Source organism: Gorilla gorilla, chromosome 6 (genome assembly GCF_029281585.2).
Source record: "Gorilla gorilla gorilla isolate KB3781 chromosome 6, NHGRI_mGorGor1-v2.1_pri, whole genome shotgun sequence".
In the NCBI taxonomy this organism is placed as follows: Eukaryota; Metazoa; Chordata; class Mammalia; order Primates; family Hominidae; genus Gorilla; species Gorilla gorilla.
This window is the reverse complement of record NC_073230.2, coordinates 37,254,424-37,278,063: the sequence shown is the minus strand read 5'-3', so window position 1 is coordinate 37,278,063 and position 23,640 is coordinate 37,254,424. Positions and strand designations below refer to the sequence as shown.

Here is a 23,640-nt window from a genome sequence, read left to right as displayed (position 1 = left end):
AAAAATTTAACCAAATGTACAATTATTTTTATTATGCATTTAAGCATCTTTAAAGAAGAAATTCCCTAATAAAATATTAAATGTTATTGTCAACATTATCAAATTCTCTCTGATTTTTGCTATTTATTACATATATTAAGTAGTTGATTTCATTATGCACAAAATGTGTTTTTCGTTTGTTTGTTTGTTTTTTTGAGACGGAGTCTCACTCTATTGCCCAGGCTGGAGTGCAGTGGCGTGGTCTCGGCTCACCGCAAGCTCCGCCTCCTGGGTTCACACCATTCTTCTGCCTCAGCCTCCCGAGTAGCTGGGGCTACAGGCGCCCACCACCATGCCCAGCTAATTTTTTTGTATTTTTAGTAGAGACGGGGTTTCACCCTGTTAGCCAGGGTGGTCTCCATCTCCTGACCTTGTGATCCACCTGCCTCAGCCTCCCAAAGTGCTGGGATTACAGGTATGAGCCACCATGCTCGGCCAAAATGTGTGTTGTTTCTAATCCATCATTTTATATCTACTTTTCCATATCAGCATAGATGTAAGTTGTTTTTGTTTTTGTTTTTGTTTTGAGACAGAGTCTCACTCTGTCACCCAGGCTGGAGTGCAGTGGTGCGATGTTGGCTCACTGCAACCTCCACCTCCTGGGTTCAAGTAATTCTCCCTGCCACAGCCTCCTGAGTAGCTGGGATTACAGGCACCTGCCACCATGCTCGACTAATTTTTGTATTTTTTAGTAGAGATGGGGTTTCGCCATGTTAGCCAGGCTGGTCTTGAATTCCTGACCTCAGGTGATCTGCCCACCTCGGCCTCCCAAAGTGCTGGGATAACAGGTGTGAGCCACTGTGCCCCCGCCAGATGTAAGTTTTAATTACCACCACTGCATAATGCAATTTTTAATTAACAGTATGACATAACATATTTCATTTAGTTCTCGTAAGCCATTTAAGATCTATTTTTTCGCTAGAATAAATAGCATTGTTGGACATATCCTTGCATAAATTCTTTTTGGCATTTTTAGGGTTAAATTCTTAAATCAGTCTCAAAAATAAAACTACCTGATTACCAGGGGAAAACTATGATACATACACATTTACTGTTTTCTTACAGAGAACACTCCAGAAAGACCTGTTCAACTTTTACTGAGTCCTAGACATTTGTCTGTCACCAGCAATGTTTAAAAAGGATTATTTTCTCAAACCTCCAATAACATGGATTTTGTTCAGTTTATTTATTCTGGCTAAATTTATGGGTACGTCAGTGTTTGCAGTTATTCTAAGTTGCACTTCTTCAGTGCTTGCAAGATCCATATGATAGTTTCATGTGTGTTTACTTACAAACCATCACTTTGTGGCAATGACCTTGAATTTGACTTTGGGTCAAATTCAGCAGTGAAACTTCAATACTTATTCCTATTCTTTGTTTATATTGGTTAGAAAGCTCTCAAATGTAATTTATACTATGTGCTTTCTTTCTACTCTCTTGCAGGGCAAGAGCCAAGTTCCAGGCAGGTCTAAGCCCTTGGCACCTCAGATAGGGTCAGTGTCCAAACTAATGTCACGTGGGGTGACATCTCAGGCATACTCTCACCCTCACCACAGCCTGTGGTCATGCAGCAGGGGCCACAGGCTCTCCCTTCATAGCCAACACTCCTCAGGGCCATGTCATCTGCGCATCTGAGGGAGGGTTGCATCCGGTGGGGAGGATGGCAGGGAGGTTCTGTTCCTGGCTTCTGCTGACTTGGCTTACACCATCCCTAAGCAGCCCTGTCTGTGTGTGCCATACCGTCATCTCGTTCATTTTCCACGGAAAACAGAAGCTGCGGAGCGGATGCGAGACGCCCCTCACTGAAGTGGTGTGAGGAATGGAAAATGAGTGTGAGAAGTGCTCCTGGTTTTCTTTAGAGGAAAAGTTTGCCATAAGCAGTAAGCACTAGCATTTTTCTGAAACCGTGTGTGCGGTGGTGATTTTTGCCCCACAAGGGGACATCTGGCAATATATAGGGCCATTTTTTTACTGCCACAATTGGGGGGTGCTACTGGCATCTAGTGGGTAGAGGCCAGGGATGTTGCTAAACATCCTACAACGCATAGGACAGCCCAAACAACACAAATGATCTCACCCCAAATGTCAGTGGTGCCAAGGCTGAGAATCCCTGTTCCAAAACAAAATGACCACCCTCAGTGGCCCCCTTCTAGACACAAACCAAACTATGAAACCAAGAGAGAACATTCAGCAACACGAACTGAAATAGCCTTGATTCAGTCTTGTGTAGATAGGGAAACTTCATGTAAGGATTTTATATTTCGTTGTGGCATTTCCTATTACACTAGGGGACTGAAGCTCAATCTATCATTATCACCATCCAAATTCCACACTGGAACTTGACTTCACAAGGCCTCATTGGCTGTGCACTTTGGCATGGCCCATTGCGTGAGGTTTCCAGTGAGACAGAAAGTCACTCAGACTCGCGAGCCTGTACCAAGCAGCAGGAATGAGAAGAGAAATGAGGTAGACATCAGTAGACCAATGAGGTGGAGGTGGAAGCTGCCGAAGAATGGGGGAGAGAAATGGCTGAGCCAGGCTGGTTTGGAATCAGACTCTAAAGCTGCCAGATCCAGCTACCTAAGATGCCACCTGCCACAGGGAAGCTAGGCAGTGCTACTTCTGAACATTTAAAACCTTCTGCTCAAGTGTATTCAAGCAGTTTATGCTCCACAGTAAACCAATCAGAAAAAAAGGTCTTACCGGGGGTGCTGATGGTGGGGGAGGGGGAGGAGCCCCCAGAGGCGGGGGAGGTGGAGGCAGAGGAGGTGGGGGTGGCGGTGGCACTGGCATGTGTCACGGTGTTGATGTCTCCTGCTTATGAATGGTCCCAAGAGAGTGGCTTCTGCTCTGAAAAAGAGAAAAAGGATGGCTTTAAACTTGGATTTCTTTACTTACATGCAGGAAATGTGTATCTTGCAGACATGCATATTATAGTCAGCTTGATTCTTTCACTTGTTCATTCATTCACTCATTTGTTCATTCATTTATTCACAGAGTGCCCACTCTGAGGCAAGCCTTGTGCTAAGTGCTGGAGATTGACAAAAGCAGCCAGATTCTAGAGATAATAGGTGTTAAAACTGATAGAATTTAGCTATTTGTGTCTCAGTACAAATATAATATACATATATATGTATATATATATAGCAATCCTTCATTCCATAATAATTTTTCCAGATAACTGACTTCTACCTCTTTAGCATTAAATTTTTAGTTTTATCGTTTTCAATCATTCTGCATAAACTCCCATTTTCCTAAGCAGAGCAAACAGAATGAAATGTAACCTTTTCTGAATGTCACAGGCTCAACATGAACTCATGATGCCAGCCTCGAGCAAGGCTCAGGGCGCTAGTCACTTTCCTGCCTCTTTCTCTCCTGTCAGCTGTTACTTTCCCTGCTATTCCTGTGTCATCATTTCTACCCAGCCATCTGGATGAGGATGGGCCACTCCTCTCCTCTGCCTAGACTTTCTATCTGGTATTTGCTATGCAGGGTGCTTTTTGGCATGATTCTGCCAATATGATTCTGTTTCAAATAGTTAATATTATAGGAGATCTGATCTCTGGATAAATGTGTGGAGCCTGTATGTGTGCATGCATATGTGTGTATGTGGGCATGTGTCTTAGAACCCATAGCAAGGCACACTGCAAGGACTTAAAATCTGTATTAAAGAAAAACCCCATAGTTTACAAGAATTGGAAAAACCTATATGAGAACCTAAAAACAATCAAAGCAGAAACTGAAATAAACCTTACACTTGGGCAGGGGTGATTTTGTATTCCTGCTGTCCCTTTGGTTACTGGAGGACCAGAACAAGGCCTGCCCCTATGTTTTTTCATCTTTAAAATCCTGTGGCATTTATGTTTTTTCATGTTAACATTCTTGTCTCCACAGAGGCCAAAAGCATTTATGCAATGTGATGCTTTCTTGTTAGCATAGTCCACTGAATTTTGCTCACCTAATATGTTAGTTCTTTTTATCTTTTTATAAATGGCAATTATGTGACACACTGATCACACTTATTTCTACAAGAATCTTCTAAGGTCAGGGCTTCAACGCCCTAGCATCCCCATTTTTATAAATAAAGAAAAGGATGTTCAGAGACATTAACTCTTTTGCTCAAAGTCACCTATACTATAACCAGCAGACCTGGGATTGGAACCAAGGCTTAACAGGTTCTAAAGTCCAAGAATATCAGATTTATCATTTTAATGCCTTATAAGTATACAATTCAGTGGCGTTAAGTGCATTCACAATGCTGTGCAACCAGCATCACTATCCATTTCCAAAACTTGTTCATCATCCCAAACAGAAACTCTGTACCCATTAAACAATAACTCCCCACTGTCTCCTCCCCTCAGCCCCCAGTAACCTCTGTTCTACTTTCTGTCTCTATGAATTTGTCTAGTCTAGGTACCTCATATATGTGGAACCATACAATATTTGTCCGTTTGAGTCTGGCTTATTTCATTTAGCATAATGTTTTCAACCTTCATTCATGTTGTAGCATGGATCAGAAATTCATGCTGAATTATTCCATTGTACGTATACACCACATTTAGTTGAGCCATTCATCTATTGATGAGTGCCTGGGTTGCTTTCACCTTTGGGGTGTTGTGAGAAATGCTGCTATGAACATTGGTGTACAAATATCTCTTCAAGACCTTGCTTTTCATTCTTTTCAGCGTATATGCAAGAGTGGAATTGCTGGATCATATGGTACCATCTTTTTTCCCAGTAGGATTAATCTAAAATTATACAAAAATTGAAAATGGCGTAAAATATGTGTGTCAGTGCAACTTTTTTGGGGAAAGAGTCCATGATAGTTTTCCTAAGAGTTCCAAGGAGGTGCATAAGCTGATTGTTGTACACAACTACACTTTTCTTACAAAGTATTTCAGGCTCCTTGAAAGAAGGAGGCTGATCATCACTGTGTTACTGCCTCATTCCTTGATATTAAAACAAGAACAGAAAGACCAAAAAGGAAAATACTCATCAGAGTCCACAGCATAAAACCATAGTAGAATTGAGCAGAGATCTCATGGGGTAGTACGTGTTTCTTTCAGGTAACATCAGTGTTATTTTATTACCAAAACTAAACTAATGGTGCACTAAACTAATACACACAATGACATAGGGTTAGACACAGTTAGCATTTTACGGGCTGATGCTAAGGCAACTTGGATGCAGGCCCACAATTTAGTTGGAACAAGCACAAATTATCAGATATTTGTATTTTAACACTTTCTTTTACAGGAGGCACTGGGTCTATTTTTTATGATCTTTTATTCAGTGGCAAAAATATTTTTAGTCAAAAATTAATAGCAAAGATTAAAGAGTTGGTTGAAGTATTAACAGAACAAGAATACCTAGAGGTCTCATTATATAAGGATCTCATCTTTTAACTAAGACACATGACAAAAGACAGAAATGCTTCCCCTGGTGAAAAACTGGAAAAGGTGGGGAAGAATAACCTTTAAAAACGGAAATACCACTTACCTAAGGGTTTTGTCATTTACCTAAGGAAAAATAACTGTATAAAGAGACTTTAAGGAGAACTGCAGCAGAGCTATTCCTGTAATCCCTCAGCACATGGCTAGACTGCATCTCCCAGTCTCCCTTGCAGCTAGGTGTGACCACGAGACTGAGTTCTGGTCAATGCAATGAAGGTCGAAGTGATGTGCTATTATTTCTGGGCTGGTTCAGAAAGACCTTCTGCCCATGACTTTTCTCTTTCTCCACCCATTGACTGTAGCAAAGGTCCTATGTGTTGGCAGAGCCACAGGATGAAAGGAGGCCGGGTCCCTGACTCACCTGTAAGACTACCTGCCAAACACCTGATTAGACTTTACATATGTGAAAAATAAACTCCCATTGTGTTAAGCCATGAAGATTTTTGAGTTAATTTGTTTTATCCACTAATATTGAACCTATCCAATATAGGAACTAAATAAAATACAGTTGATTCTCACTATTCACTATAGTTATGTTTAGAAAGTTGTCATGAACACAGAGTGTGATGATTACTTTTATGTGTCAACTTAATTGGGCTAAGGGTGGCCCATCTGGCTGGTAGAACATCATTTCTGGGTGTATCTGTAAAGGTGTTTCCAAAACAGGTTAGCATTTGAATCTGTAGACTCAGTAAAGGTCTCCCTCACCATTGTGGGTGGGCGCCATCTAATCCGTTGAGGGCCCAGATAGAACAAGACAACCCATGGCCAACGGCACTATGAGTCATGTCTGAACAAATCTTATCAAACACTTATATTTTCTCCATAAGGCACATCACGGCCTTCTTGGGCTTAAGAATACTAGGCAGCGCTTCAGCACTTTGCTTGGGGCCATTTTAAACTGCAAAACCACCAACAATAAGTACAAAATTTGGAAAAAATGTGGCATTACACAGACTGCGAGAGGGGCACTTGTTTACAGGATGAGAGCTGAAACAAGAAGGCAGAGTGTCCTGTTATTTCAGCTCAGCTGGGAACATGCTCGTCAGTGTTTACGGTTTTTCACCACTTTTCACATGCCTGGGAATGACCACAAAAGCACCGTGAGTACTGATTTTGGAGTTACAAATACACTTTCGTGAGTACACGTAGGTGAATTTGCAAATGTAGAATCTGCAAGTAATAAGGATTGGCTCTATACCTTTTTGACTCTCCCACCCGGTAGGTGCTCAGCACTGCACAGAGGACTTCTAAGACATTTTATGTAATCCTCTCAACAACCGCGTGGTAGACGCTGGTATTTCCATGTAACAAATAACCCAACTTTGCCTCAGAGAAGTATGCAATTTCTACTAAATTTCAGAAAGATCATCAGAGCTGAGTTTAAAGCCCTGGTTTTTCTTATCTAAAACTTCATTTCTTTTTTTTTTTTTTTTTTGAGACAGAGTCTCGCTCTGTCACGCAGGCTGGAGTGCAGCGGCGTGATCTCGGCTCACTGCAACCTCCACCTCCTGGGTTCAAGCGATCCTCCCACCTCAGCCTCCCAAGTAGCTAGGACTACAGGCACACACTGCCACCCCTGGCTGATTTTTGTATTTTTAGTACAGATGGAGTTTTGCCATTAAAACCTCATTTCCACTGCACCACATTACTTTGTTAGCTTGATATGATTCAGGTCAAGTTATATCCCTGCTTCCATTTTGCAAAGATTTAAAAATATTTTTGAGACCATTAAGTGAAAGAAACCCCATAAAGGTGGCTGTAATTCTTCTGCTTGCCCCTCCCTCACCTGAGCGGCCTTGGTTTCCGTCTAGTTTTATCTTTAGGAACCTGGGAATGCTTAGGTGCCACCGAGATGCTGCCTCGCTGAAGTCACGGGAAAGGATTTTTCAAAATCCAGGATTAGAGGATAGTTTTATATGCAGTGTTTGATGGCTGTGAAAGGCTTTTTTTTTCCAGATACAATAATTAAGCAATTATCTAAAGAAGTATTTGTTAAAATCTGACAGTTGAGAATGCTGAGCTCCAGGAAATCAGGGGCTGCACCCAAGAGCTCTTCGAGGCTTTGTGTTCTCTCAACACCTTTAAAAATGTTGTTTTGCTCTGAAGTGTATTTAAAATGTTTAGGATTTAAAAGGCCAGATTCTCAAAGGCTTTTATACTTTCTCCCAATTCATGAACTATCTGAAAAACAGCATCGAAATACACATCCAAGCACCATTAGAGGGTGGTGAGGAAAACAGAACTAACACGCACTTCCACGGGTGGCCCGAATACAGCACCTGGTCTCAGAACCAGACGGCCCCAGGTTCCGCTTCCACCTTTCCCTTTTCCTGGCCGTGTGGCCTTGGTCAGGTCACTTTACCTTACTGGGCCTCCTTTTCTTCATTTGTAAATTAGGAGTGATAATGCTTAATTCTGTTTGTTTTCACTATTAAAACAAACACTGTATATGAAGACACAGTACATGTCCTGACACATACATGGAAGTGACACTTATCATCACCACTACAAATAACTATGTTAAAAGCAGGAGACAGTTCAGGCACGGTGGCTCACGCCTGTAATCCTAGCACTTTGGGAGGCCGAGGCAGGTGGATCACTTGAGGTCAGGAGTTCCAAACCAGCCTGGCCAACATGGTGAAACCCCGTCTCTACTAAAAATACAAAAAAATTAGCCAGGTGTGGTGGCAGGCTCCTGTAATCCCAGCTACTTGGGAGGCTGGCTGAGGTGGGAGAGTGGCTTGAACCTGGGAGGCGGAGGTTGCAGTGAGCCTAGATTGCGCCACTGCACCCCAGCCTGGGCAACAGAGCAAGACTCTGTCTCAAAAAAAAAGCAGGAGTCAGATAAATGCCCCAGGAGAGGTAGAGAGTGCTAAGGGATAGCATCATCCATTCAAACTTGAGGAGGAGGCGCAATAAAGAAACACTTGGTAGAAGTGATCTTATTTTTCACCAGGCAGAGAGGTGACTAGAGGAGTCTGTTCTAGTAAGCAGGAGCAGCAAATAATCAGAGATTTGGAAGTGGGAGAACACAAGCAGCCTGGGAGGCTCTGCATGTGTGGGGGAGAAGAGGAAAAGGCTGCCATGATGGAGGCTCTTCAATGACACTCAGCTATCCTGCAAGCATCTTCCTCCTTGGGCAGGGGTGCTCATCTGTCTTGTGGTTGCCCACCGTCTTTTGAACACTTACCCTATGCTGGAGGAATTTCCCACATTGTGAGTCCCACCTCCTCCAGCCAGAAGTAGGAACTCCTTCCCCAGCATCCCTTGCCAGTAGGGAGCAGGCTGGGACCACCCACTCAGAGGTGGGCTAAATAACAGGTGAAAGAGCGCAGGCGGAACACGGCTACAGGACATGGACCTGGGTCTGCAGTGGGAGCCCCTCTCAGCATGGGTTGGGTGATATTCCATGGGAATACGAGCCCAGTATTGGCCAGAACCCCCTACTTCCCTCTTCCAAAAGCCCCATATCTATCTAGATTTTTGCGCGAAGTTCAATTTTGAAATCTGGGTATGTAATTTAAAAAACATTTTTAAAAGCCAGTGGGCCACAGAGCACGTCTGCAGGTCGCACAGGACCTGCACTGCAACCTCTTTAGCGGGAGCTATTCCAGGGTGAGGTTACGGGCGCCCTACTTGATCCCTTTCTTTCCCTACAAGTTCAGCCTGTCTGTACTCATTCAGAAGTGATGTGGACTGGGCTTGCCTCTCTTTTAATAAAAAATTATATATGTCTGTGTTCCAACCACACTTTGTGAGTTATTTCAGAAAGAAAGAACTCATGGTAAGTAATTTTACACACTAGTTGCTCTCGTCAAACTCTTTTTTTTCTCCAAGAGTAGTCTGTGAGAGTACAGCTGTTCACACACAGGAAGTGTGCTTACGTTTTTAAATATAAGCAAGAAAGATTACTGCCACCGTCTGACAAAAGCATGTGGGCTGGGTGCAGTGGCTCATACCTGTAATCCCAGCACTTTGGGAGGCCGACATGGGTAGATAGCTTGAGCCCAGGAGTTCAAGATCAGCCTGGGCAACATGGCAAAATCCCATCTCTACAAAAAATACAAAAAAAATTAGCCAAGTGTGGTGGTGCACACCTGTAGTCCCAGCTACTCAGGAGGCTGAGGTGGGAAGATCACCTGAGCCTGGGGAAGTCAAGACTGCAGTAAGCTGTGATTGTACCACTACACTCCAGCCTGGGCGACAGAGTGAGACCCCACCTCAAAACAATAATAGTAAAATAACACACTTGACTAGGAATCTGCAAATAAGGTACTCTGTGCAATCCTAACTTTGTATGTTTTGACACTGTTCCTCTTTCAAAGAAACACATCCCTTGTTTCTTTGGCTATAAAATGGGGCAGAGGGAGGAGAATAATGATTTCTCACTTCTGAACGAATGAAGGCTAATAAACCCCATGACGCAATATATATCTCACATTATGATCTCAGTAGGGTCCTGCCACCTCTAAGCGTCCATCATTCATCTATTAAAGGTACCTTGTGGCCAGGAGATAGCAGCCCACAAGCCCGCGTGCAAACAAGAAACAAATAAAGGGGTTCTCAACATAAATGTAGTAAAGTTTCTAAGGCTATAAGTAAAATAATAAAAGAATTTTATTTTTAAACTTCTCTCCAGGTGATGATGAGAATGTTTTATGATGGTCACTTTCTGTTGTCACTTTCTTGTCATTTAATGAGCAAATTCTCTGTTCACATCTCTCTCCTTGGACTTCCAACCCATGAGACTGTCCTCTTTTTGGCCAAATGGAAGTTGCTACTCTCACTCTTCTCAATGATATAAAAAATCTGTAAATATTTAGCTTTTGTGGGGAGGTGGGGCATGTTGGCCTGAGTAAGCAGAGAAGCCAGGAACAGGATTGGGGGAAATCTGATGAAAAAATCACTGAGCATGTATTTGTGCTCTAGATAACAGTGAAGCAAATTAGCCCTGACACAGCCCTTACTATGTGTCAGGCACTGTTCTTAGAGTGTTTCATATATTAGCCCTTTTTTAAGCACCATGACACCCCAATGAGATAGATACCATTATTATCTCCATTCTCCAGATGAGGCAATTGAAGGATGGAGAGGTCAAGAAACTTGCCCAAGGTCACACAGTGTCATTAGTGGAGGAGTTGGTACTCAAACCCAGAGTGTCAGGCTCCAGAGGCCAGGCTCTTAAGCACCATACTAAGTAAGGTCACTTGTATACAAATGACTTTCACGGTTTTTGTGATAGCTGCATACCTCCTAAACTCATATTTATTTAACATTTACTATAAATCAAGTCATGCTTTCAGTCAAATAAGTTTATGTTGGAAAAGAAACTTTATTATCATCAATGGAAAACCAATACCGCTTGGTTTATAATAATGGAAAGTAATACTAAGAATAAATGGAAGGTAATAATAAGAATAAACACAGGATCTCAGGAAGAATAAACACTTGGAAGGTAATAAAAAGGAGGAAAGTAATAATAAGAATAAACACAGCCATTATTTTAAAATGTTTATATACTCTCTAAACTCATCTCCAGTTTCCCTAGCAATACCTAAACCAGGCTTTGGGGAACAGTGATCTAGGGTGGTATTTACCAAACTCCAGTGGAGGGTGAGTCACCGGAGATCTTGTTAAAATGCGGATTCTGATTCAGCTGATTCAGTAGGTCGGAGTTGGGGCCTGGGATTCTGCATTTCTAACAAGCTTCTGCGTAAGGCCGACACTGTGGATCTGGGGCCACACTGAGCAGCTCTCCAATGTGGAAGGCTGTAAGAAAGGCACCGTCTCCACACAGACCTACTGAAGCAGAATCTCTGAGAGCATCTTATCTACAGGGGAGTTTTATGCTCGCTAAAGTTTGAAGAACCCTGCTCTGGAACATCTAGGATGATGAAAGCATTCTGTCTCCCGTAGAGTCAGAAGTTGTGGCCTCTGCTGAAAAGGCTCATTTTCATGAAGATTCATTTAATTTCAGCAGGCTGGGTCCATGCAAATGCTACTGTACTTGGAATTGAATATGACATACAAAGTGAAAGGGAAACCATTGCTCTCACACAGGCGATATGAACGACTTCTGACACCTGAGAAACACCAGCCCAGACATCGGCTCCAGAAACTGAACTGGCTCAGCCCTAACTGGGTATTAAAGTTAATTATCTGCTGAAGTGCTGAAAGGATTAATGTGGGTTTATCTATGTGAATTCTAAAATGGAAACATACTTTAACCACATCTAATATGAAACCTACCATGTACACATACTAAGATGAGCTCATAAATTGGTTTTCTTTTATAGGACTCTTATTGAAATGCAAATTTGTTCCCAGATCATTCATTGAATTCACTCTAATTTTTGAACAGTATTTGGTGAAAGGAAAAAATGAAGATATTAATAATATTTATCACTGACTCAGGCATTTAAATTAGGGCTGAGTTCCATAAAAATTGTTATATGTGTGGTTCCCAAGGGTGAAAGGAGAAAATATTGATTTCCTGTCTTTCTTCTCTTTCATCCTTGAATTAATTAAGAACTGGATTTATTAAAAATACATGATATTAATCACACATTCACGAGTAAGCTGCATTTTATATAACAGTTATACTTCTAAAATAGGGTATCTCTAAGTTTTGGAAAATCAAGGTAAACCTTAAGCATAAAAAAGGAGCTTAATTTTTTTTTCCTTCAACTTTTATTTTAATTTCTGGGGTACACGTGCAGGGTGTGCAGGTTTGTTACATAGGAAAACACATACCATGGTGGTTTGCTGCACTGATCAACCCATCATCTAGGTATTAAGCCCAGCATGCATTAGCTAAAGGGAGTTTATTATTCAATGGAAACTTACAATTAATATCATAAAATAATGAGACATTTTACAAAATGAATGACCACCTCTTTAATTTATGTTATGATGCTAGATTTTATACAAATGGTGTTTTTTGCTTTCTTAAGGCTAAGGTGGTAACTTTTCACGTTGTACGTACTCCAAAAATGCTACTATTCCAAAAATCATTGAGGAAATAATGTGCAGATGGGAGGTAGTATTGGGTACAAGAAGAAACAAATCCTTTCTTTCCAGGTTTTGGGTGCGACTTTAGGTTAGTTTAAGTGCTTTAACCTTATTCCTACTGTTCCAGGATAAGCAGATTCTGACGCCCTGGCTCCCTCATCCAGTTTGAAGTTAGGCTAAAACCTCAAACAGCCTGCAGCAAGGAGCCTCCCTCATCTCAGCTACCAGGCAGATTCCTTCCTGAGGCAGCCAGCACATCACTGACAGCCAAGTCTCACAAATCGACTACAGGTGTCACCTATCAGCGTCCATGACATCACTCTCAGGTTTAACATGTACTCCTCTCTGGGCTACTTACTATGAAGTCAAACTCCACATCTCATCCTCCACTGTGTTCTGGGCCTCCTCCATTTTACCCACATCACACTGTTGACATTTTCTTATATCCTTTTTTTTCTTTTTTTTTTTTAAAAAATACATCTCTAAGTCTGCCCATGGTATTCAGGCTGCAGGTCAGGGCCTTCACCATCTGGAAAATACCTGTTAACCTGCAAAACTGTGTTCAGGTGCCAGCTTCTCTGCATTGGCTTTCTTCTCCCTTTGGGAGGGCTAACTGCCCCTATAGCACTTTGCACTTTGGTCACACTTCTACTATGGTACTGAGCACTCTGGCAATTTTCTTCTTCTTTTTCATTTTCGTTTTGTTTTGTTTGAGATGGAGTCTCGCTCTGTCACCCAGGCTAGAGTGCAGTGGCATGATCTCAGCTCACTGCAAGCTCTGCCCCACCAGGGCCAACCAATTCTCATGCCTCAGCATCCGTAATAGCTGGGATCACAGGGATGGGCCACCATGCCCGGACCTATTTTCCTTTTATATGTCTCTGTGTCTCCCTTCACTGGACCATGGGCTCCTCAAAGGTTCAAAGATAGGGACTATGTCTTTGGGATACTGGTATTGCCAAAGCCAAAAGTAATGCCGAATGCCAAATACCACTGCCTTGGTGTATTAGTCTGTTCTCGCGTTGCTATAAAGAAATACCTGAAACTGAGAAATTTATAAAGAAAAGAGGTTTAATTGGCTCACAGTTCTGCAGGCTGTGCAGGAAGCATAACGGCATCTGCTTCTGGGGAGGCCTCAGGGAACGTTTACTCATGGCAGAAGGCAAAGTGGGAACAGTGTCTTAAATGGCAGAAGCAGGACTGGGGTGGGGTGCCACACACTTTTAAACAATCAGATCTCGTGAGAACTCACTCAACATCACAAGAGCAACGATGAGGGGATGGCGCTAAACCAATAATGAGAAACCGCCCACGATCCAATCACCCGCCACCAGGCCCCACCTCCAACATTGGGGATTACAGTTCGACATGAGATTTGGGCAGGGATACAAATCCAAACCATATCAGTTGGTATCAAGATATTTTTGTATCAAGGCAATGGCATATAAACAAGGAATCAGGCTCCCGCAAAAGATGGAGACAAACCTTGTTAACAGAACATTGAGAAAGTTATATGTGAATCTAGAAATGAGATATCATCTTAATGATTATTAAAGAAAAATATTGCAAACTAGAAAAGGGAAGAGAACTGTCAAAGTTTCTGTCCAATGGTAGACCTCATTATCAGCGTGGGAATAAAATATATTCTGAATGTTGGGTTCTCCCAGGAGACGGAGGTTGCAGTGAGCCGAAATCATGCCACCGCACTCCAGCCTGGGTGACAGAGTGAGACTCCATCTAAAAAAAAAAAATGAATGTTGGGTTCTCAAAGCTTACAGTGCACACTAGAAAAGCCTTCTCTGGCATGACAAAAAGCAAGGCAATCAAAGAGAAATCATTTGATAGCTGGGAAAACTGGTCTCTAGTTCTGGCTTTAATTCCCATCTATTTGTTCAAGAAAAAGGTAGAATGTTTCTTCTTTCCTAAGTTGTATAAATATGAGGAGCAAAGGAGTACTGCTTTGAGATAAATAATAAAGAAATTTAAAATTGCATATGATCCTGTCCAAAAAACAAAGTTTTTCCAAATGTAATTTTTTAAAGTAAGGATATGGTGGCTTCTTGGAAATGGAAGTGGTCTTACTAAACGGCAGCAGAGAGGAGGCAGCTTGCTTTTAGATTTTTAGATTAAAAAACTCACTTTTCAAAATAAAGTTCAAGAAGGTCTTCCGGTTTTAAGATGGTAAAAATATCTGTTTCTTCCTTTTCTTGGAAATCGTCTCAAGATGATAAAGAAAAAGAAAATTTTCTTTGGTAAAACTATATCTCCGTAACTCTGCACTTTAATGAATGAGACAGGACGGTTCATTGCCCAGGATGATCTGACACGGGGTGTGGATATGCTGTAGAGGATACATTTGTGGCTGTAAGCCTCAGACAAAGCCTGCAGAGCCCTGCTCTCCAAAGTGGGAAACACTAGCTCCTTGGCGAAGAAAACCCATCAACTCTTGTTTAGAATAATGGAAAAGGGTGTGTAGGATGGCAGCAGAACTGATCTTAGACCCTAGACCCACCAGGGAGCAGAGAAGATGGCAAAGGCAAGGCATTTCTGTAGGGACATTCTAGGAATGAGGTAGGCCAAGAAGACAGTGAATCTCGGGCAGCCTCAAAGCTACCCACCTCTATCGGCTGGGGAAAGGAGGGTCCAAAATTATTTGCAGGCACAGATGCAAATGTGCATTTCAATGAGTCTTATAACACACATACTTCTCTCTCTCTGTGTCATAAGGAGTTCCTCCCTAAGCCAAAAAGAATTCTTGCTGGTCTAGAACTTGCCATGGTCATTTCCTCAAGTAAATCTGAAAATAGTTGGTCCAAGAAGAGTTGATCTCATTTTAAGATGAATAATGAAAAAGAGAACCAGTATAAGATCTATACCAAAAAAAAAAAAAAAAACTAAGAAAAAAGTAAGGAAAGGAATAGGAAAAGAACGATGATAAGTAAAGAACATTTATTAGAAAAAATACTCCTGTAAAGCAGATAAACACTGTGACAAGACAAACAATTATTAACTCAAAGGATTTAATGAAATAACCCTTTAAAACAAGGAATCAAAGAAAAGAGATAAGGACTCTGAGAATATCTAGCAAAATAATAGAGGATGAAAAATATCATGGCAGAAGTAAAAGAGAAAAATGAAGAACACACTAGAAGAAGCCCAAAGAAAACAGGTATTGTTGAAAACACACTGAGTACCATGGAGGATTGAGAAAAATGAGCAGAATGAAATGTAAATGGACAAAGAATTTGAAAGGATTAGAGAGAAACTGCTAGATATGGAAGACAAATGAAAAAGATAACTGGTTTTCCTGAGTAAAAGACATAAACAAATGGAAGAGCACAAATATTCAAACACATAATATGAAGCATATAATTTAAGAAAGCTTTTCAAAAGGAAGATTTAATTCTATACATTTAAAGGTACAAGGCAAGTCACAGTGGCTTATGCCTGTAATCCCCATACTTTGGGAGGCCAAGGCGAGAGAATCACTTGCACCAGGAGTTCATGAGCCTGGAAACATAGGGAGACCCTGTCTCTAGAGAAAAATTAAAAAATTAGCTGGGCATGGTGGCGTGTGCCTTGTCCCAGCTACTTGGGAGGCTGAGATGGGAGGATTGCTTGAGGCTAGAAGGTGGAGGCTGCAGTAAGCCGTGATCAAACCATAGCACTCCAGCCTGGGTGACAGAGTGAGATTCTGTCTCAAAAATAAATAAATAAATTTATTAATAAATAAAATAAAAGGTCTGTGATATCCAAAGGAAAATCATATACTTTTGGAGACATATTAGCCATGCCATCATATCCCAGAGAAACAATGTGTGACCTAAAAGTTTATATCCAGCCAAACTGTCATTGTAGTAAGAAGGCAAGTGGCAAATGTTTTTAAACATGCAAAATGTGTGTTTCTTGAATTTGTATTGAAGATACCACTGTAGGAAAAATGTCAGCTAATCAAGAGTTGAGGAGAGAAAGTGGGGACAAAGAAATGGCAGTAAGTATTGAATTAACTGCTGAATCAAGACTGAAACAGCTATGGAAATACGCTATCGGAAAGGAATGGAACTACTATTAATCATGGCAAAATGGAAAAATGTAACTTGCAAAAGTTATCAGGTAAAAAGGAAGATAAAGTGGGAGATATATGCATGTTGATTCCTTAGCTATTATACTCAAGCATAATACCTTTAAAGTTAATAAATCAAAATATCTTTAAAGAGAATAAATCATGTCTGTTTCTCACAGGAGTATAAGTCAGGTATATTGAAAGGTTTAGTTTTGGAAAAACTAAAAAAAAGTCATTATACCAACTAGAATTGAATGGTGGAAAGGAGGTTTGGAAAGGGATAGAGGGGAGGTGGGAAGAAGTGGATATTCAGTATCATTTCTGTTGGCGAATCAGTGGATACTCTCTAAATTAAAAGAAACAACAACAGAGAATTATTATCATTATAAAGGGGATTGCTAGAAGAACTAAAGATAGGACACATCTCCCAAATGAATTACATGGGCACAAAGTAAGGAAAAAAACAGATCATGTAAAAAAGCAAATTAAGCAATAAAAAATAGAAAACAGAACACATAACAAAAATAATAACAAACACATCTGCCATATCAATACACATAAATAGGCAGAGCTCACATATTAAAAGAAAAAGCCCTCAAACTGGACCAAATTCAACTATATACTGTGTAAAAGATACACACCTGATTTGAAACAGAGAAAATTAAAATCACCATAAAAACCATTAAACAAGGCAAAGAAAGATTCTTTATAATGGTAAAGGGAATAATATACAAAGTTTGAGTTAGCAGCCATGAATATCTATGTTCCAAATAGCAGTAACAAAATTAATAAAGCAAAGCTATAGGATATTATTCAAGGAAAGGAAGGCAAATCTATATTCGGATCAAGACTTTTATGGGTTCTCTCTCTGTCCTTATCATATTCAGTGGATCAAAAAAGTAAGGTTTTAAAATATATAAATAAAATAATTGCAAGGTAGGGGGAAATATATGACTATACATTCTAAATATAGAAGACACATATTAAAGTGTCCCTAAACTAGCCACAGAAGGGACTATATATTAGCTGTAAATAGTGCAAAGAAAATCTCAACAAATTCTAAAACGTAGAAACAGAACAGACAATATTTTCTGTTCACAATCCTATCAAATGACAAAAATACAAAGAAAACTTTAAAATTCTATCACTCAGAAACTTTTAAACTTTATTTAACAGATCTTGGAACAAAAAGATATGAAAACCAAACTTAATGTGTACTGAGAAAATAAGGATAATGAAAACATTGCATATCAGAACCTATGGAATGCAGGTAATGAAAAATTCAGAGCAAAAATCATAGCTGTAAGTAAATATATTTATAAAACAAGGAATAAAAAACTCTCAAGAAACATGAGTAACAATAATATGAACCTAAAGGAAGCAGAAGGGGAGGAATTAACATTTATTTGTGAATTTTTGAAACCAGATATTTAGGAATTAGGAAAAAGATAAATGTTTAAATGAATATATCTAAAAGCTTAGTCTCTGAAAAACAAAAAACAATAAAATAAGTAACCATCTTACCTTAACCAAATGAGGGGAGGGAGAAAGAGAAAGCACAGATAAATAAAACAATAGACATAAATAAACAAGAGACAGGGAAAATAATGATAGATAGAGAAGACATTAAAAGATTTTGCTGAAATCTAGGTAAAGAAATCTGAAAACTTGAATTGAAACAGACAACCATTATGAAGAGTTGAATATGAAAACATGAGTTAATCAAGTGACCAAGACAAGAGAGAACATCTAAACAGAAGAAATAGTGAAAGTTGTCAAAGATCCACCACCAAGAAGTGTGAAAGATAGATGGCTGAATTCTGCCCAACCTCTAAGAAGCAGTTAATTACCACTTAGCAGTCAGATCCAAACCTGAGAAAGAATAGAACAAATAAAAAAGAAAACTACTGACCAATCTCATTTATGAATATGGAGGAAGAAAATAATAAGCATAAATGAACAGAATTCAGCAACACACTAAAAATAATACACGCCAACCAAGTAGGGTTTAAATGCAAAGATGTTTTAATGCTAGAAAACCTACTGATATGACTCACTATAGCAGGGGCATAAAACAGGAAAATCATACAATCATCTCCATAGCTGCCTCTAAATATCTATAACATAACTCCAAATACATTATGGCAAATGGAGAAAGACTAAACAAATTCCAATTAAAGTCAGGAACAAGACAAGCATGTCCACTATTGTCACTACTAGTTATCATTATCGTAGAGCTAGTAGTCAATTCAATTAGATAAAAGAAAGAACTAAACTGTATAATAGTTGAAAAGAAGGAGGCTCAATTATCATGTTTTCCCCCCAAATAATATAGCAATATATATGGAAAACCTAAGAGACTCCACAGAAAAATTATTTTAATTTTAATTTATATAATTAAATTAAATAAGTATACATATTATATATAACATAATTTTAATTTATATAATTAAATCAAATAATTTAATTATTTTAATTATTTTTATTTTTTATTTTAATTTTTTTTTTGAGACGGAGTCTCACTCTGTCTCCCAGGTTGGAGTGCAGTGGTGTGATCTCAGCTCATTGCAACCTCCATCTCCCAGGTTCAAGCGATTCTCCTACTTCAGCCTCCCGAGTAGCTGGTACTACAGGCGTGTGCCACCACCCCAGTTAATTTTTGTATATTTAGTAGAGATGGGGTTTCACCATGTTGACCAGGCTGGTCTTGAACTCCTGACCTCAGGTGATCCACCCCACCTCGGCCTCCCAAAGTGCTGGGATTACAGGCTTGAGCCACTGCGCCTGGCCGGAAAATTATTTTAATTAATAAGATAATTTAAAAAGGTAGCTCTTCCAAACCAATAAACTCCAAAAAGTATCCCTGTATATAAACAATAACTGCCAGAAAGTATTGTGAAGAAATAATTGTGTTCACAATAGCAACTTTAAAAAAGTATAACTAAGCATAAACTTAACAAAATATGCAAAGACATGAAATAAAACTTCAAAATATTACTGAGAAACAGTGAAGAGGTGGAAAAACACACTTTAGTCTTGGGTAGGAAGACTAAATATCATACAAAAGTTGATTTTTCTCTGTATTAATGTATAAATTTAAGGTGATCATAATGAAAATACTAACTTGTTTGCTTTTTATAACTACTCAAGGTGATTTCAAAGTTTACATGGAAAAATAAAATCATTGGATAATAAACAAATAATAAAGCCATATTCATTAAAACCATTTGATATTGCTATATGGAGAATCAGTAATAGTAATAGACCTGAGAGCCTGGAAATTGACCTAGGTATTTTTGGAAATTTTCGTTATTACTTTAAAAAAAGAAAGACATTGGATATCAGTGGGGAAAAGATAAGTTATTCAACAAAAAGTATTGAGTAAATTGGGTAGTAATCTGGAAAAAAATTAAGTTAGCTAACAATGTAAGGATCTCATGCCTTACATTAAATTGCAAGGAATCAAATTTTTAATTTCTAAAAAAGGAAATTATAATCATACTAAAAATATGAGAGAATTTTAAAAATCTACAAGTCAGAAAGACCTTTCTAAAATGTATAGAAGAAAAGGTTTCTGCAAAGCAATAAATACATATCTATATACATAAAACCACATTAAATAAAGCCCAGTCATACTACAAATTGCAGGGAAATTACATTAAAATAAGTCATATTATAAACTGGGGGAAATTACAGTAAAATAAAAATTATAGTAAAATGGCTGTTTTATCTTCTCTATAAGGTGTTCCTACGATAAAAATCAATAACCTGATAGAAAATACACAAATAGGCCTAAACAGTTCACACATAAGGAAACATAAATGGCAATTAAACACATTCAAAGACCCTCAATGTTATTCCTAATGAGAAAATGCAAGTCAAAACCACAATCACATACCATTTTCACCTATCAAATTGGCAAAGATAAAAAGTTTGATATGTATGTGTTGGAGAGAGTGCAGGGAATCAGACAACTATTGGTAGGAATATAAATTTGTACAACTTCTGTGAAGGGTAATGGGAAAATGTAGCAACATTTAAAAATTCACATTGCAATTCTAGGAATTTATCTTACTGATCCTTCTCACGTGTGAGAAATAATTTGTACAGTGACAAAACTTCCAGCATTTGTTTTAATAGGAAAAGGCTGGAAATAGTGTATATACCTGTCAACTGAAAACTAATTATGAAATTATGGTTCATACATTATACTGACACACTAGCTAGCTGTCACAAAGAATATGGCAGCCCTATATGTATGAACCTGGAATGATCTCCACATTGTGTTATGTGAAAAAAGCAGGCAGCAGAAAATGTATATAGAATGAGTTTGCAGCTGGGCATGGCAGCTCACGCCTGTAATCCCAGCACTTTGGAAAGCAGGGGCAGGATTACTTGAGGCCTAACATTCAAAACCAGCCTGGGCAATAAAGCAGGTCCCTATCTCTACTAAAAAATAAAATAAAATAAAATAAAAATAAAAATTAGCTGGTGTACCTGTAGTCCCAGCTACTCAGGAGGCTGAGGCTTGAGCTCAGGAGATGGAGGCTGCAGTGAGCCATGATCAGGCAGGCCACTGCACTCCAGCTGGGCAACAGAGAGAGACTCTGTCTCTAAAAAAATGATGATGATGATGATGATGATAATAATAATAATAATAAAAGAACGAGTATGCCTTTTCTCTGGAAGAATGCATAACTAGTTGGTCTGAGGATAGAGTACAGGAAATATTTTACAGTGAACATCCTTTTTACACTTTTTGAAGTGTCACGTGCATTATTACTTATTCAAAAAATTAATAAGCAAAAGTTCAGGATTACCACCTCAGAGAAACACTTTATTTGGGACAACTGTGAAGAAGTATTTTTAAAAGTATTTTGAACTATCTGAATTAGGAGATCTCTTTACACCTCAAAGGCAAATACAAATAAAGAAAGAAAAAGATTAAAATGGTCTTGAAGATTTCGTCCAAATGAGCAGCTGCTGGAGCCCTCGAGAGTAGGACTCAGCACTGAGGGTGGGATTTGCTGTGCTGGCCTTGCACACAGACTTCCTGGGACAGCTGAAATCACCACCACAGCCATCCACAAGTTAGAGGCGACTGACCAGGTGCACTAGGAAAATAGGCAAGAGCAGAATAAAATAATTCTCCCCAAACCAGTCATAACCCCTACAGTTTAATTCTTCTGTTATCACACGGTTAACACACAACAAGGAATGGTTTTAAGACATGATGCTCTATTAGGCATGGATCATTTGTAAGTTGGTTCCAGCTGTAGCCGACCCTGTCATTTATTACCTGTGAGAACACAAGCATGCTGGTGAGAAGGTGCACATGTCTGAAATAACACGTGGGGGCTCTGTTCCCCTAGCCACAAAATACTGCATCCCTAGATCCTACGGACAGGTATCTTGGCTCATCTTTTTTAGACATATGTAATTCATACGGATACTGTCAAAATGAGTGCAGATCAAACACCATCCCTTAAAACTCACTGAGCATCCATGCATGCCAGGAAGGACAACAAAGGGCATAAACCCAGGCTACCATTTAGCCTTCCTTCTATGTCCGCAGGCAAATTTCTAACCTCAAGACATACACATTTGGGTGAAAACCAGAACAACAGCAACAAAGAGTAGAGCAAAAGCTTTTAAAATGTGGGGAAAGTGAATTTGAAACTCAGGAAAAATGGTTGCTTGCTTGTCTTGTCTTACTGTTTTTTTTTTCTTTTGTCTCCTCTGACTGTGTATTTCCAAATAGCCTGTCTTCAAGCTTGCTAAGCTTCTCTTTTTCTAGGTAGCTGTCTTACCTATTTCTGACGCTACTTTATTTTTTCTCTGAATCCCTGGAGAGAAGCATGACTGAAACAAAAATGTTTCATTGAAACGTTTAAACGAGTGTTAGAATAAACGGAAGCTTTAAGGGACATTGGAGACTTAAAATCAATTCCTGTTGTTAAAAGGAAGAAGAAAGTACACTTTTGGTTGTTTTCCTTGGTTCTACCATGTGAGGGGAAAATGTCCCCTCCTCTAATAGGGCGGTAATAACTTACATCAGCCACATAGGAAAGGGGCCAGTTTCATTTTTGACTACAACTTTATTCCCTGGGCAGTCATGGTTGGTGTTTCAATACTGATGTACATGGTTGGGAGGGTGCTCTGTTAAACAGCTCACTGAGAAAAACAATAGTTCACATGTACTGAGCATATTCCCTACACTAGCAATTCTGATTGTCACTTACATAACTATCTCTCATCCCCCAAAACAACTCTTCACAACGGATGTTATCATCCCCATTTCACAGATGAGGAAATGAAGGCTCAAAGACATAAGGTAATCACCCAAGATCAAATAGCTAGGATGTGACAAAATCAGATCCAACCCAAGTGAATTTGATCCCAAGCCTGTGTGCTTTCCACGACTCCCCCAGCCTTCGACAAGCACATCAGTCTCTGCACAGTCCATGCAATGCAGCAAATATGTACTGAGCTTCTTCTATCTGTTAGACACTAAGCTAGCCATGCAACGAAACTATAAACACGAGTAGCAGGTAATCAATAAATGTCTGATGGATAAATAAATCCATAGCTACATGGTTCCTGCCCACAAATGATAGCTTGTAACACTTACTGAAGGTTACTATGTGCCAGGCACTTTTGTAGAAGGCAGAAAAGGAAGGGAAAAAAAGAAGTAATAATAAAGCACAGGGTATACAAGAAAACACAAAATAAGTTCCAATATATGAGTAATCATAATAACTGTAAGCAGGTTATTAAATTCATTTTGGGAGGTGGAGGCGGACAGATCGCTTGCCTAGGAGTTCGAGACCAGCCTGGCCAACATGGCAAAACCCCATCTCTACTAAAAATACAAAAATTAGCTGGGTGTCATGGCACGCGCCTGTAGTCCCAGCTACCTGGGAGGCTAAGGCAGGAGAATCACCTGTGCCTGGGTGGTCGAGGCTGCAGTGAGCTGGGATAGCACCACTGGACTCCAGTCTGGGTGACAGAGTGAAACCCTGTCTCAAAAAAAAAAAAAAATTCTCTTACCAAAAAGGCCACATATTGTAA

At 39.5% G+C, this 23,640-nt stretch overlaps 1 protein-coding gene across 5 annotated transcripts in view; it reads right to left on the bottom strand.

Annotated features, from left to right (window-relative positions):
• WIPF3 (WAS/WASL interacting protein family member 3) overlaps nt 1-23,640 on the bottom strand; it is a 106,010-nt gene that overhangs the window by 74,663 nt on the left and 7,707 nt on the right. For 3 of the 5 annotated variants that reach the window (XM_055347259.2, XM_055347261.2, XM_055347263.2), the window contains exon 2: nt 2,743-2,889. In XM_055347259.2, coding sequence (XP_055203234.1) covers nt 2,743-2,832 — 90 coding nt within the window. In that variant the 5' untranslated portion in view covers nt 2,833-2,889. Of the gene's footprint in view, nt 1-2,742; nt 2,890-4,456; nt 4,568-23,640 lie in introns of those variants that run through there. The other 2 variants (XM_055347262.2, XM_055347260.2) reach the window with 2 other exon arrangements.